The following is a 15978-nucleotide window of genomic DNA, read 5'->3' on the forward strand; positions in this document are numbered from 1 at the left end:
TAGCTTGGTGAGTGGGAATGGCTGCCAGTGACTAGATTTACTCTAAGTATGGTTGAAGGGGACTTGGTGAGCTACCTGGCAAGTCTTGGCCCAAGGCACTCTGGGAAAAAGAGAAGTGCTCTGGTGGAGGCTGAGTGAAGATAAGATGGCAGAAAATGGACTCTTAAAGTAGACTGAGGGTGAGGCAAGTCAAAGGAGGAAGTGAAAGGATGGGCAGAGAGTAAAGCAGATGGATTTTGAGCTATAAGAAGACAGCCTTTGGCTTAGAAGTAAAAGATAAAACTCCAAGTGTATAAGCAGCTGAAAGAAATAGGGCTCTTGTAACCAAGAGCAACTCAGGCCTCCCAGATGGGGGAAAGAAGCAGATAAACCTCAGGATAGCAGGTTTCATGATGACAGGAACAAAGACAGGAATGCTGAGGTAGATAGACAGCAGATGGGTGATAGACCCTCAGATGAGTCCTAAGGCAGCACCTGAAAAATAACTAAGAAAGACCTAAGGAATCAGATTTCAGAGAATTTGGCCTCAACTCTGGAGTTTTATTTAGGATTTCGCTCCATCTGTCATTCCAGAGTGGCTTTGTTGGTGCTGCTGGTTATGTCCTGTTTCCTGCCTCAGAGCTGGTTGTGTGTGTCTCTTTGAGGTGGCAAAGCAATCATCCAGCTCAGGAGATTTGTCTGATGGAAAAAAAGCAATTCTCTGCTTCATTGTGTAGCCCAGTGGCTCAGAACCTCTGAAATAAAGGGCAGAGTTCCAAGTTTTAGAGCCATGTGTGAACCATGGTTACCATTTTCCAGAAATATGTTATATTTGTAATGTTTGTATTATTTTAGTGCAAATCCTTTCTCAGTGAAAGCACAGTATCCTAGCATGGCAGTTACAGCCTGCAAGGGCCTTATTCTTTGCTTCCCTGTTACCATGTACAACCTCAGGCTTTCTAGAGCCATCTTTGTTGTATGGATTGCTTCTTTGGGAGGCAGTCTTCGTGCTACTGGGCTTCTTTACAGAAAACCCTGTGGGCATCTGTGTGATCAGTGTGTTTGACAGTTAGGTTGTAAGTACTTGTGTAGTAGCTATGTAATCCTGAGCTATATTTTCCTACAAATTGCATCGAATTTTAAGCCTTAGCATTGTTACTTGTGTCTTGCAAGTCCAGTGTAATGTTTCCTATTTGTCAAGGCTCATTGAAAGATTTGGGTCAATTTCCATGGTAAAGAAATAGTTGTGACTTTATATCAACTTTTTGTACAATATCTTAGTCATTTCAAACCCCCAGTTAGGAGTTGTTGATCAGATAAGCATCTTGGCCTTCAGAGGCAAAACAAAATCACTCTTTTCTTTTTTTAAAGAGCAGATTATTTAGCCATAAAAAGGAGCAAGTATGCTACATGCTACAACATAAGTGAACCTTGAAAACATTATGTTAAGTCAAAGTAACCGGATACAAAAGACCACATATTACGTGATTCCACTTATATGAAATAGCCAGACTTAGCAGATCTGTGGAAATAGAAAGCAGATCAGTAGTTGCCAGGGCCTGGGAAAGGAAGGATAAATGTACAGTGATTGTCAGTGATAAAAATGTTCTGGAACTAGATGGTGATGATGGTTGTACAACATTGTGAATGTACTCAATGCCATTGAACTTTCTATTTTAAAATGGTTAAATTTTATGTTATGTATGATTTTTAAAAAGCTAATCAAAGTGTTATTCTCAGGTTCACTGCTGTTTATTTTCTCATACTGCAGGTATTTTGCAAATGAGCCATTTGCTGACTTCCATCGTGTGGAAGGGTTGCAAGGAGTCTACATTGCTACTCTGATTAATGGTTCTATGAATGAAGAGAACATGAGATCAGTCATCACCTTTGACAAAGGGGGAACTTGGGAATTTATTCAAGCTCCAGCCTTCACAGAATATGGAGAGAAAATCAATTGTGAGGTATAGATGCTTTAATTTTGTTTGGGTTTTTAATACAAGGAAAAGAGCTTTGATCTGTAGGGTTTCCTACATCTAATATTTACTGGAAATATGTAAGGTCACATAGTCCTCTGATATCACATGAAACAAATGTTTATCTGCATTTCCACCTTTGCTGGCCCCAGACTCTGCACTGAGGCATTGTGGAGAGCCATAGTGAACTCACAGGGTAACAATGGGATACTTAAAGCACATGGGCTTTTTCTTGGTGCAGGGGATTGAACCCAGGGGCTTGCACATGCTAAGCATACGTTTTACCACTAAGCTATGCTCCCAGCCCAATATTTAAAAATTTTGAGGGAACTACCATGATAGTTGACATCTATTAAATCACGTGAGTTCTCTGAGTAACTAGCTTGAGTTAAATCACAGTTTCAACATCAGGTCATGTTGTATTTCTTTTGATGACATCTTTATCTTTGGGAAGTTGAATTTTTCAGAAGTTGCTGTGATAGGGAAAAAAAGTGAGAATATCAGGGGGGAAATAGGACATGAGGGTGGTGGTGTCCTATATGATTCCAAAATTACATTATATTACCAGGTAATTGTGGTTATTTAAAAATCTAGTTAATATATACTATTGTTTCAAACATATGCTGTTATTAAGTGATGTATACCTGATAAGTTGTTTGCACGTAACTATATTAAAAACACATGTCATTTCTTCTGCTATAAAACATTACTGAAACACCAATTGTGTTTCAAATCTAGATTGTTTGGGAACCTCTTTTATCAGTTATTATATCTGTGGAGCTAGTTTTAAAATTCTTCTCTGAATGTAACTCAGGATTGTAGTTTCCATGTCCATAGGGCTATCTGAAAAGCTAAAAATATCAAAGTGCATTATTTGGTTCCAGTAAGTGTTCCCATAACCCCAAACAGTCTATGGATTGTGTCTTTGGCTTTGTGTGACACCCTATACTCTGTTTCTATTTTGTGTAAGGAATCTAGGGTGTGAGCAGAAGACACTCAGAAAAAATAAGCAGTACTAAGTTTGAAAGAAACTGTAACATTTTAGTAACTGAACTGTAACATTTAGTTAGACAATTACCTGGTCTTCAAGATTTTTGAATTTGTCAATGATGGTAACTCTTCTGTTTTCCTTTTTTTTTTTTTTGGTACTGGGGATGGAACTCAGGACCTTGTGTTTGTGAGGCAGGTGCCGTGCCACTGAGCTATATCTCTGGGCCTCTTCTGTATTCTTTATCTGAGATATTTGGGAAAATTTCTTTGGAGACTCTTGCCCTAGGGGATACCTCTTGACTTGTTGTCCCCTTTTGGTAACAGGTTTTGATTTACTATATTGATTTTAATTTTGGAAATCACCAGGCTAAAAAAGGATATAATTAAATACCTAGATATTTACCCTTTCCCTCAGCACTGTCTTATGACCTCAGCAGTTTAGTTTGATCCTGGTGTGGGTGGGGCTGGGGTGTTTTTGAGCATGCCATGGAAGTCAGCTTGGTTAAATACAAATAAGAGCAGTGTTTGTTTTTTTTATTTCCTTGACTGATCAGTATATGAACTGTAAGATAGTTAATCAGCTTTTAGTTTCTACTTCTGAATTTAGGTGGTTTGTTAGGTTTATCACTGGGACAAAATACCAAAGAAAAAGATGAATTTATAAAGTGTAGGAATTTATTTTGGCTCATGGTTTCAGAGGCTTCAGTCTATGGCTACTTGGACTCACTTTGGGACTGTGATAAAGCTAAGCATCATGGTTGAAAAGTACTAGGTGGAGCAAAGCTTCTCACATCATGGCAGCTCGGAAGCAGAGAAAACAGAGAGGAAGGGGTGGGGTCCCAGTATGCCCTTCTAAGGCACACTCTTATGGTGTAACTTCCTTCCATTAGATCCTACTTTGTAGGTGTTATCCTACTTTCCATTAGTGCCACAGGCTGTCGACCGAGCTTTTAGAACATGGCCTTTGGGGAACAGTTCAGATACAAACCATAACAAACTGTGAAAAGAATATGTAGGGATGGCTAAAATCGGACTGAAGATACAGAAACACTTTCTTGAATAGACTTCCTTGCAGACAAAGAAGTAAGAGTCAAGAAAGGGAGTAAGTGAATATTTCTTAGAGTTGCAGTCTAATTTGCTTCAGTTTTCAGCAGCCAAACTAAGAAGCTAGCAAGATAGACATTTGTTAGAGATTCTTTTGTGAAAAATATAAGTAGATCCAACCTTGTTGCAGTTTTTATCTCTACCATAAACACACGCAGAATTACTCAGTAAGAACACTGGACACATCTTAATGACCTTTCTGGCCAATCAGGCATGACCATATATCAAAAGTGCTATCCTGATGATTTACAAAGAACTATTAAAACCTAGACATAACTGACAGAGGCTAGCTAAAATAACTTGGACCCTTGCTCTACACTGTCACATGTTTGTGTAAGATATAGAACACTCCTTTAATGTGAATCCTTTCATGTTCATATTTCATATGTTGTACATCTGGGAGCTTCTCACTGAGACTTTATGATTTCTAATTGTTGCTTTTTCTTCTGACAGAATTGCTAGAATTATATTGAAAACACATCACTGATTTAGAAAATAAATATCATGACATCATTTCATTTCTCTTTAGCTTTGAGTCACTTGAGAGGGTCTCTGGGTGATAGCTGTCCCTTTCCTATCTACTTGAGTTGACATTGATTTATAATTGTTATTCCTTCAGAGTCTCAGGAGTTTTAAAATTATTTTTCCTCTTTTCTTCAGTGATAGACACTTATGGGGCTCAGATGTTCCATTCCATGGGGTGGGGGGTAGGGTGTGGAGCCAGCTAGGTTGTGAGTCGGGTTTCTCTGGGCCAGTCCTCCTTGCTCCGGGTCTGACTTCGGGGTCCTCACATAGGCTGATGGATTTGAGGAAGACCTATGCACTGGGTTGAATGCTGACATTGTCTGGCCCTTTCTTTATGTAGCTTTCCCAGGGTTGTTCCCTGCACCTGGCCCAGCGTCTCAGTCAACTGCTCAACCTCCAGCTTCGGAGGATGCCCATCCTGTCCAAGGAGTCAGCCCCTGGCCTCATAATTGCCACGGGTAAGTGTGCTCTGCTTTGCCCTCAGGGGCTTCGGTAGTCTAGTTAAGTGCAGACAATTACAGCATGATCATCCACATTTCTGGCAGCAACTGGTTTTTGTGGTTTTAGGACATTCTTGGTTGCCAGATTCTACTCAGAATTTTAGGTTGGACAAGGTGATTCTCTGACATAGTCTTGACATGAAAAATAATTCTTCATCTTACATTTTAGGCTCAGTGGGAAAAAACCTGGCAAGCAAGACCAATGTGTACATCTCTAGCAGCGCGGGAGCCAGGTGGCGAGAGGTCAGCCCCCACCCCCTTGTTTCTTGTCTGTGAGAACATGGATTGTGGCTCAATGTTTCAGGGACACATTGGTCCCTGGTGGAGGCCTGCAATGCCCAGTAGGTCTATAATGTAGTGAGAGGGACCCAAAATGACATGTGAAAGCCAGCTGCCCTGATTCGTGTTTATACCTTGTAATGTGGATGTGATTTTGCCAAAATGCTGCTTTAAATAAGGCCAGACCTTTTCACTTTTTAAAAAACTGTGAATTTGACCAAATTTTCAAGACTGTATGTTCCATGAGGCCAAAGACAGTGATCGTTTTGCTTACATCTGTATACCCGAGGCCTACCAGTACTTGGCATAGAGCAAATGCTCTGTAAATGTTTGCTGAGTGTATCAGTGAATTATAATGGAGTAGTAGTGGTATCAGGTCTGAAACTGGTTATTTTTCCTGTTTGCATGATGCTAAAGCCTGAGTCCTGCTGCATGGGCCTCTGTCATCTCATTCTGTGTGATGAAAGTACACTGCTTCTGCTGTAAGGCTCTGTACCTGGTTTTAATCCTTGAGCACCAATTGTGCCAATTCAGAAGGTGCAATGAGTTCTCCAGCCTTGAAATGCTAATTTAGCCTTGAACATTGGAGAGTTCCCAGACTTGGAGAACAGTGGTTCTCAGCAGCCTCTCTTGATTTATGTAGCTGAAGGAGGTGCATCTGTTCTCATTCTGTAGGGGTTTTTTTCAGTGCTGACCCCAAGGATGCTGGGGACCCCCCGAATAAAACTCATCACATCACTGGGCAGGAAGTTACTGGGCAGGATGTCGGCAGCGGTGTGGAGTTCTCAGAAGAGCCACTGGACATAGTCCTGGTCTTCATGGTGCTTTTGACCAGGGATGTAATGTGTACATCTTCATATTCAAGTCTGTCCTTAGTAAAGCAGTCATAATCCCCAGCATTTATTTGGTTCTTTGCAGTTTACAGACTGTTATACATCTTATCTTATGAGTGACAGGGCTTAGCTCCCTCCAAATGAGAGGTGTGAGACTCAGATATTGTGTGTGCATGTGTGTGTGTGTTTGAGTGGACTGTACACAGCATGGTAGAGAATATAACATACTCAGGTGAAGGAGGTTGATAAGGCAAGGCAAGAAGAGTCAAAAAGTTTGAACAGTTTGGAATTTTCAGATCCTCTTTGTCCTCCTCCTGGGACCCATGAACCAGTTGCTTTCCTCGTCGGCAGAGCTGCACTTTGCTTTTGGAGTGGGGGTAGTGTAGGGAACAGGGGAAGGGGACGTTACCAGAACCTCTGCAGTGAGTCCTGGTCTCCTGCAAGCCACAGCAGCACATGGCGAATTACAGGAAAGGTAGAAAAATGAGACTGAGAAGAAGCTGAGCTTTGGGTCTGATCAGTGTTGCTCAGGGCAGCAAAGACAAAAGCCCCCAGTTTACTGCACCTTTTATTCAGTACATCGGGAGAAACAAAGGTAACAAATGGCTTGCAGAGAGTTCAGTACATCCGCGTAAACAAGATGGTAAAGGCCCAAGAACAATGAGGAACTGAGTGGATGTTTTGTTCCTCCCAGGGTGTTTTCAGCTCCCAGGATGTTTCTTGTCCTGGAGAATCACAGCATCACCGGATCATTGAGGTCTCAGTTGTGACCGGAGGCCAAAATGCAATTATGTCTCGGAATTCCATAGCTGGGCTGTAGGCCGGAGAACTAGGCTAACCAAATGATTTTTCCCTGAAATTATGTAGCATTGCTCCCGACAGGGTAGGAGTTCTCTTCTCTGCGTATTGGGCTGCAGTTTGTTTCTACCTTCTGCTGGTGGTGTAATGTGGGATTTGAACATCTGCAAGTGATTTCCTTCTGCTCTCCAGTGAAGTGGTGTTGGCTGGCTGTTGCAGGGGCAGCTGTCAGTGACCCCCAGCCCAAGTATGCTTAATGCCTGCCTGGCAACAGCCAGCACACGAAGGACCTTGTGTGGGGAGCTAACTAGAGAAGGCAAAGGTTGAGACCGTCTGTGAAGGAGCATCCATCTGGGGCATGGAGCAGGCGGGAAGGTGGAGGAAGAGGAAGTTAGACCGTGTGGCTAAAAGGCCACCTGCACCACTGCTGACCACACTTCTGGTTCTCCTGTGCCTCCCAGTTAGTTGTGCAAATTCTGACTCCCAGAATTCCTTTCCTAGGCTTTTTTCTTTAACTTTGTTAAGGCACATGGAAATACAGTAAAGTGTACCTATTTAGGGTTTTATATGAATAGACTCATAGAGTATACCTGGCTTCTGTCACTTACCATGATGATTTTAAGTTCAGGCTGGATTCACACTTGTGATCTTCCTGCCTCAGTCTCCCAGAGTGCTAGGAATACAGGTGTGTGCCACATCTAGCTTCATTAATTGATTTTTGAATATTAAAGCAACATTCAGTTACTGGAATAAACCCTACTTGTTCATGATGAGCCTTTTAATATATAGCTAGGTTTGATTTATTAAAATTTATTAAGGGTTTTGCATTCTTTGTGAGAGGTATTGGACTATAATTTTCTTATTTTGTAATGTCCTTATCAAGGGCATTAGGGTTTGCTAATGTCATGTGAAACGAGCAGATTAATGATCTTTCTCTATTTTCTGACAAAGTTTCTATTAAGATTGGTGTTAATTTTTTCTTTGAGTAATTTTCCAGGGAAATTCTCTAGGCCTGGGGCTTACACTTGAGATCTTCCGGCCTCATCTTCTCAGAGTGCTGAGATTACAGGTGTGCTCCACTGATCCTAGCTTCCTTTTACCTTCTTAATGTTTGTAGGAGTTTGGTGATAATCATTTCTGATACTAGTGATTTATATGTTTTATATTCCTTGAGTTTTAGATTTGTCAGTATTACTGATCTTATAAAAGAACCTACTTTTGGCTCTGCTAATTTTCTTTATTGTCTGTCTGTTTTGTTGATTTCTTGTCTTTATTATTATTTTCCTGTATTTTGTTTGTTAAAGTATAACCTTAGGTCTTTGATTTTTGCATCTTCTTTTCTAATATAAATACTTAATGCTGCTGCTAGTTTTCCTCTAGATACTGCTCTCATTGTATATTTCATGTGTAGATATTTAATATTTTTAAATTTTTTTAAGCTCAGACTTCTTAGTGCCTCTTGTTAAAATTGAGATATGATTCACATATCATAAAACTGATCATTTAAAAATAGTTCAGGGTTGTTTAGCGGAGTCACAAGGTTATACAACTATCACTGCCATCTAATTTCAGATCATTTGCAGCACTCCAGGGCATGTCTTTTGATTTTTGTCTTTAAGTGAGAGGTTATTTTAAAAAAATGTTATTTAAATTTCCACGTATCTTGAAGTTTTCATAGATATTTTATTGATTTCTAATTTGATTTCCTTTGGTCTGAGAATATACTTTGTATAATTTTGACCTCTTTGATTGGGATCCATTTTTGTGATCCAAATGGTGGCCTGTATTATGACTACATTATGTGTACTGCAAAGGAAGTGTATTTTGCAGTTGCTTCATCAAGTGTGCATGGATTTTAATTTCATGGAAGTAGTTGATCATGTTATTCAGATCTTCTATATTTATTCTGATTTCTGGGGGGAAGGATCTACTTCTCTAAATTGCTAATGGAGAGATGGTGAGATCTCCTTCAGTTGTGGAATTTGTTTTTTGTTGAAATCCTGTAAATTTTTGTTTTATTTTGCTGTGTATTTTGTGTCTCTTTTATTAAGTGTATTCACATTTTTTTTTGGCAGTACTGGGGATTGAACCCAGGACCTTTGCACTGAACTGTACCCCGTCCCCATTTATTTATTTATTTATTTAAACTGAGTCTCACTAAGTTGCCTGGGCTGAACTTGAACTTGGCCATCCTCTTCCTCACCCTTTTAAGTAGCTAAGATTATGAGCATGCACCACTATACCTGACTTGTCTTAAATTTATGATTATCTTTTATGATATCATTATAAAATATCCCTTTTTACCTATGGTCATACCATTTACCTCACATTCTATTTTATATGTTACTAAAGTAGTTTCCCCAGTCTTCTTAAGCTATTTGTATATATTTTACCATCTATTTACTTTCTACTTGTCTGTGTCTTTGTATTTAAAGTGTTTTTTGTAGGGTCTTACTTATAGTAGGGTCTTACTTTTTTATTCATTCTGTCAAGCTCTACTTTTTAACAGAAGTTAGACCTTTAAAATTTAATATAATTATTGATATGGTTCAATTTCAATTCAATATTTTACTACTTCGTTTCTCTTTATCTCTTCTAGTTTTTATTTTTCTGCCCTTTTCTGTCTTTTTGTTTTGATAATTTTATTTAGATGTTGTCTTTTTTTATTTCTCTATATCTTTTTCACTGGTTGCTTTAAAGATAAAAACATGCATATCTAATCTTTTATAGTTTTCTTGAGTTAATATTATACTTAGTATAAAATTTAAGACTTTGCAACAGTGTAAGTCCCTTTCTCTCCCCCCCTTTATGTTATTGCTATCTGTATCACATCAACATACATTGAAAACTCTCAAGATGAAGTTTGTTTTTGTTTTAAATCATCATATGAATTTTAAAGAATGTAAGAGTAAATTAGAAGTCCTGAGTTTTTACTCAGATAAGTACCATTTCTTGGTTTTCCTTTATTCCTGAAGATCTGTTTCTCCCTGGGAAAATTTCCTACAGCCTGAAGAAATTCCTTTAGCATTTCTTGTAGAGAAGTCTACTGGCTATGAGTTCTCTTGGTTTTCCTTCATTTGAGAATCTCTTTATCTCATATATTTTCCCAGAGATTATGTTCATTGCATTATTGAATTCTAGGTTAACAATAATCTGAGTTGATGTTACTTTAAAGATGTTCTGCTGAAAAACCCATAGTCATTTCAGTTATCATGTATGCCTGTATCATGCATGCATTTTACATGTATGTATGTAACATGCCAATTTTCTCTAGATGCTTTCAAGATTTTTTCATCTCTTTGCAGTTTTGTTATGATGTATCTAGAGAAGTTTTCTTTGAGTTTATTTTGTTTTTGGATACTGATCTTGAATCTATAAATTTATGACTGTCACCAAATTTGGGATATTATCAACCATTATTTCTTCAAAGACATTTTCTGTTCCAGCCCTTTTCTTCTGTTCTTCTCAGACTAAAATACTCATGTTATTTGCTGTTGTCTCACAGATCTTTGGTGTTCTTTTTTTGCTTTTCTTTGTGTTTTCTCTAGAATGGATATTTTCTACTGATCTGTAAATACAGATATATATTTTCAAGTTCATTAATTCTGATATTTCTAGTCTGATATTGATCCTCTCATTGTATTTCTTGCTTGCTTCAGAGATTGTATTTTTCTATTATAAAGTTTCTATTTAGTTTTTTAAAAACATACTTTCTATGTCTCTGGGGAAGAATTCTTTTGTTGGTTTGTTTGTTTTTTGTGTTTTTTGAGAAAGGGTCTCATTATGTAGTCCAGGCTGGTCTTGAGCTTACTGTGTAGTCCAGGATGGCCTTGAACTCCTGGGAATCCTCCTGCCCCAGCTTCTCAAGTGCTGGGATTAAAGGCCTATGCCACCATGCTCAGCTGAGGAAGAATTTTTTTTTTTTTTTTTTTTTTTTTTTTTTAGGAAGAATTCTTATCTTTTGTTTATTTCACATGTGTTTTTCTGTACTTCATAGAACATGGTTATAAAAGCTATTTTAAAATCCCAATATATAGATCATTTGGGGATTACCCTTGTTGATTGTTTTCCCTTGAGATTTGGGCTGTTTTTATGGATATGTTTATATGTTGAGTAATTTGAGTTTGTACCCTGGACATGTGAGAAAAAGCCTGAAAGTAAATCTTGGGAAGGACATTGATATTTTTATTTTAGTGTGGAATCAGCTTGTTTAGGTTATGACCGTAAGTTCTGTCTTGTTCTCTGTATGTAGTAGCTCAAATATCGGTTTGCTCTGCTGAGCCTTTGCTGCCTTAGGTTAGATCTGTTTTGCATACAAGTAGTTTAGAGGTTAGGCTGAGACTTACATAAGTTCATAGCAGAATTAGGAAGTTTACTTTTTTAACACCCTCCCTCTGGGGTTTCTCTCACATTTTCCTCAGCTTGCAGGGATTCTTTTCCTGGCTTCTTTGGTAGAAACAGTTTCTATTGAAGTTTGAGTTCTCTGGCTCAAACTGAGGTACTCAGTGGCTGTGGCTTTCCTGCTGAGCAATGCAACACCAGGAAACCCAGATTATGGGTTGATTCTACAGGCCTTAAATCACCTCCACAAGCTGTCTGCTTTTGTTTACTTTGTCAGCATCATCTGCAGGTGGGTTTCTTTTCTTTTCCCCTCCCTCCCTCCCTCCCTCCCTCCCTCTCTCTCTCTCTCTCTCTCACATATTTGTATTTTGTCCAAAGTTTTTAGCTGTAATTGATAGGAATAATGGGCTACAGGGGGCTTATACTATCAGAGTAGGACTGGAACTCCACAAGACTAATTTTTTTTTTTTTTTCAGGCCTGGGGATTAAACCCAGGGCCTCTTGCAAGTGCTCTACCAATGAGCTTCACCCCCACACTCCAGTTGGTTAATTTTTTATTTTTTAGTGGGGGGAATCAAACTCAGGACCTTATGCTTGTGAGGTTTGGCACCACTGAGCTAAATCCCTGGCCCTCCAGTTGGTTAATTTTTAATCACTAGTTGGCAAGAGTCAGAGATTTGAGTTTGAGTCCCACCTTTGCTGTTTGTATTCTGCCCTATTTCTCTGTTTGGGAAATGATTGGGATATGAGAACTGGTCTGCCTGTTCCCAGGATTGAGAGAGGCACAATGAAATGATGGCTGTGTTCTGTAAACTGAAAAATTATATCCAAGTGGTTAACATATGTGCTTGTATGTAAACTAGTGTGTTTGTGTGCACCTGCACATGTGCATGCATACACATGCATGGCTTTTGCACAGTTACTTGCATACCAGTGGCATCATGGCTTCTTTCCTCTTCAGGCACTTCCTGGACCTCACTACTATACGTGGGGAGACCATGGCGGCATCATCATGGCCATTACCCAGGGAATGGAAACCAATGAGCTGAAGTAAGTGTGTCTGATTAAGCCTTCTCTTTTAACATTAAACTGTTCTTCCAGAGATTCATGTCTGTGGTGATAGGTGAACATCTCTCTACTGCTGTAGGTGGTTGACCGAACAATTTGGGACCTATGGAAATTACTTAAACTTTTCTTATTTATAAAATGTTCATAATAACCTGCCCTTTTTTAATTTCTAAAGGGTATTATGAGAACAAGTGAAATAATTGTATTGATCTGATAAAGTATAACTGTATAAATATTGCAAATTAATAGTGACTGAAAATTAACTAGAAACTCTGTAACTTGTCTTCCCTTGCTTTGCATTGTTGTGGGATTTTAAGAAACAAGAGAGGCCAGTGGATGATACAGGAGGATTTATTGCAGGTTTTAGGTGTACATCGACTCTGTGGACTAATGTTCAAAGGCCGAGCGCTGAACAAAGGAAAATCTCCAGCTTTTATACATTTGGTCGAAGGGGTTTGACCTACCTAGGGGTGCATAGCTTGGGTGTGAACAAACAGAGCAAAGGCATTTTATCAAGCTTTAACAGTTTTTTAACTTAACATATCCCAATGGCCTTGGCTGGGTGAAAACAGGGTTTTATAAGAACAGGAAGTTATAAAACTTTACTTACAGGGACACAGTTGCTGATTTCATCTCTATTGGAACAAAGATCAACAGCCTTATTGCTTAGGCTGGGGATACTTGTTTTTCTTCTTTTTAAAATTCTGCTTCAATATAAGTGTGACAGACTGTACATAGAGATTTACTCTATGTACAATAATAAAAATAACAATATTAAATAATAAAAATAACAATAAAGTAATAGAGAAATGATAATTACAGAAAGCATATAACTTCGTAACCAGTTAACTTTTGCTATGCTACATTTGGTGTTGGGAGTTCTCACAGAGCTTGAAGGGACTTAGAAATTAACTGTTTCATTTTACAGATGAGAAAACTGAAGCTCAACATGATAAAGTGACTTCCCTAAGGTTTTCCCACTTGTTAGTGATAGAGGCATTATTAACTCCTAGATATTTAGTTTATGTCCTGTATTCCTTGAAGTATATTGTGCTGAAAAACAGTGTCAAGAGTTTGTAACTTCTATTCCCTTAGGTCCTGATTTTATCAGAACAGGTTCTTTGAATACTTTCTTGGAGTTATTGAACAGTTGATGTTTGTCAGGGCAGGGTGGCCCTCATTTCTCCCCAGTTTTGAATTGAACCTGTCAGATGGATTACTGAGGGAAATGGTGAGGACTTCTGTAATCATCCTGTGTAGAGAAAAATAGGAAGCTTTTCCTTCACTGCTTTTAGAATTAGGGCCAGCAGCAAGAGAAGGGTGGGTGGTTTGAAATAGAGATCTTAGCAGCTGCTTTCCCCTTATGGTTCATTTGACATGTGCAAAGAAGCCCAGCTTTCAGGAAGTTGGGAGAAACAAAGCTTGGCATTTGGCTTCCCACCTGGCTGTTCTCTGTTCTGTGTACACTGGTCAGTTGCTTCTGTAGAGCCAAGAGTCACAGGAGGCCCTGTTCACACATAACACTCTGAATCTATGTTTGGATTGGTGTTTGCTCAGATGATGACTGTCACAGAGCTGACAGTCACGAAGCACAGTGCTCCCCACATTCATGCTGTCACTTGTATCTCTGTTAATTTAATTCACATCTCACTCATTTAGTGAGCACTGTTTATGGAAGGTACTGTGTATCCTAAAGAGCCCCAGTATGTTGTCCCCTTGCCTTTAAGCATTCTTTTCCACCCTCTAGTTGTAAGGCAGGTGAGGAGGCAAATGTGTTTAGTATACTGTTCTGTGTGGAAGTCATGCAGGGACAGAGTTTGACTTCCTAGGAATACATTTCATTTTTTGTATGGCTTTCAAGAGTTCAGAGTCAATTCTCAATTTTCCTTGTTTAACTTCTCACAGATTACATTTGCATTCCAAGCTGGCTCCTTTGAAGGAGTTCGTGTGATTCTAGTCCTCTTACACCATCTGTCGGTGCATATGGGCTCAGGGAACGCAGTGTCATTCTACACTAGCTGGAGCAAAACATGACCAGGAAAATAAACCTGCTGCCAGGAAATCATAATGCCCTCCCCAGACATTTCATAATGACTTTGGGGCTGTAGACTTTGGAGATTATGGACACAGCAGCATCCCTCTATTTGGATGAGTCATTTGGAGGTATCCATAATGTGTGATTCAAATAAAGCATTTACAAATATGACAGTATAAATAGGTCTTTTTTGATAGGTATATGTGTGATCCAAATATCAACCTGAGTTTGGCCCAAATCTGCATAGCCACCTGGCATTTTCTCAGTGTGTTGCACAGAGGTGTTTTACTTCTTCCTCTGCTGCTCTGAAAAAGCAGGAGATAATACTGACGTTAGCTCATTTTCTCAGACCACAGTAGTGGTTTACTGTGATGCCCAAGAACCAGTGAGGCTGTTTCTGACAAGCAAGATTTTTGCTCTGGTCTAGCATTTCAGGACTCTTTTGCCTGTCCTCTCCAACCATATTGATCTCTGTCCTTTCAGCATCATGACATTTATTGGCTGTCTCATTAATCAGGCATTGATTATATTTATACTCCTCTTTAAAGCTACCTTCTCATGATACCCCTGAATTCTTCAACTCACTAGTAAGGTTTTTGTAGATAAGAATTTCTATTCTCTACAGGATAGCAGGCACTTAGCAAATATTTGATTGATCAATGAATAGGCCACACATACTTAGTTTTCTAAGATTGCGTTTCTTTTTTTCTTTTTTTTGGATATCTATAAACCTGGAAGGGATCTGGGTGTGGCATCATTTGGACAGCTCCAAGAGGGACCATTGCTGCTGTATTTGGTGTAAATGACAACCCCTGAGCACAGTGGGTGCTCCCTGGATGTACATAACGTAGTGGTGCCCAAGAGGCTCCAGAGATGATCTAGTCTACCTTCAGATCACAAGGAAATAATGTGATTTATCAGGAGTTAGTCCCCATGCTGGAACATGAGCATAATTCCGTTAGGAGTCATTTCAGGTCAATTACACAAACATTTGTTAAACATCAACAATGAACCATATGTGTGCTAGACACCAAGGACACCAAGGTGAGTGAGGCATGGTTTGGGAGCTGCCTGTGCCCACTATGGCTCAGAGATGTTCTCGAGTCAGTTAGAGGCAGAGGCTTGAGGGAGGGATTTGTTTTGAGAAGGAACTTTCTGACCTGATGGCCATTTTTAGGGAGAAAACCTGAGTAGACTGGTGTCAGTCACTCCAGTAATAGGTACTGGGACAACTGTGAGACTGTTACTTACAGTAAGAGTTGGAGTTTTTGATTTTTTTTCTTGGTGGTTGTTCATTTAAATTATTCATTTATTTCTCTCCCTGATTAGCACAGATAACTAAATCAACCAGCATTTGTTTCAGCTTCTGCCCTAATTCTCTGCTGAGACTGTTACTTTTGTTATTGTTAATTGAAATTGAGTGCAAGAAGTGGAACGCTTTGTTTTGGTGTTGTGTCTACAGGTTTGAAATGAAGAAATAAGAACCTGTGCTGGGGACTCACTTATGCATCCATTCTGCACATGGTTACCAGGCATCCGTCCAGGGGATA

The 15978-nt window shown here is 39.2% G+C and overlaps 1 protein-coding gene across 2 annotated transcripts in view; it reads left to right on the top strand.

Annotated features, from left to right (window-relative positions):
• Window positions 1–15978, top strand: part of Sorl1 (sortilin related receptor 1) — a 169894-nt gene that overhangs the window by 65242 nt on the left and 88674 nt on the right. For both annotated transcript variants that reach the window (XM_004870912.4, XM_021249086.2), the window contains exons 9-12: window positions 1751–1943; window positions 4915–5032; window positions 5244–5317; window positions 12287–12375. In XM_004870912.4, coding sequence (XP_004870969.2) covers window positions 1751–1943; window positions 4915–5032; window positions 5244–5317; window positions 12287–12375 — 474 coding nt within the window. The remainder of the gene's footprint in view (window positions 1–1750; window positions 1944–4914; window positions 5033–5243; window positions 5318–12286; window positions 12376–15978) is intronic.

The sequence above is a fragment of the Heterocephalus glaber genome, unplaced genomic scaffold, assembly GCF_053883595.1.
Source record: "Heterocephalus glaber isolate CG9 unplaced genomic scaffold, H.glaber_assembly_v1.0 deba00001431, whole genome shotgun sequence".
NCBI classification, from domain to species: Eukaryota; Metazoa; Chordata; class Mammalia; order Rodentia; family Bathyergidae; genus Heterocephalus; species Heterocephalus glaber.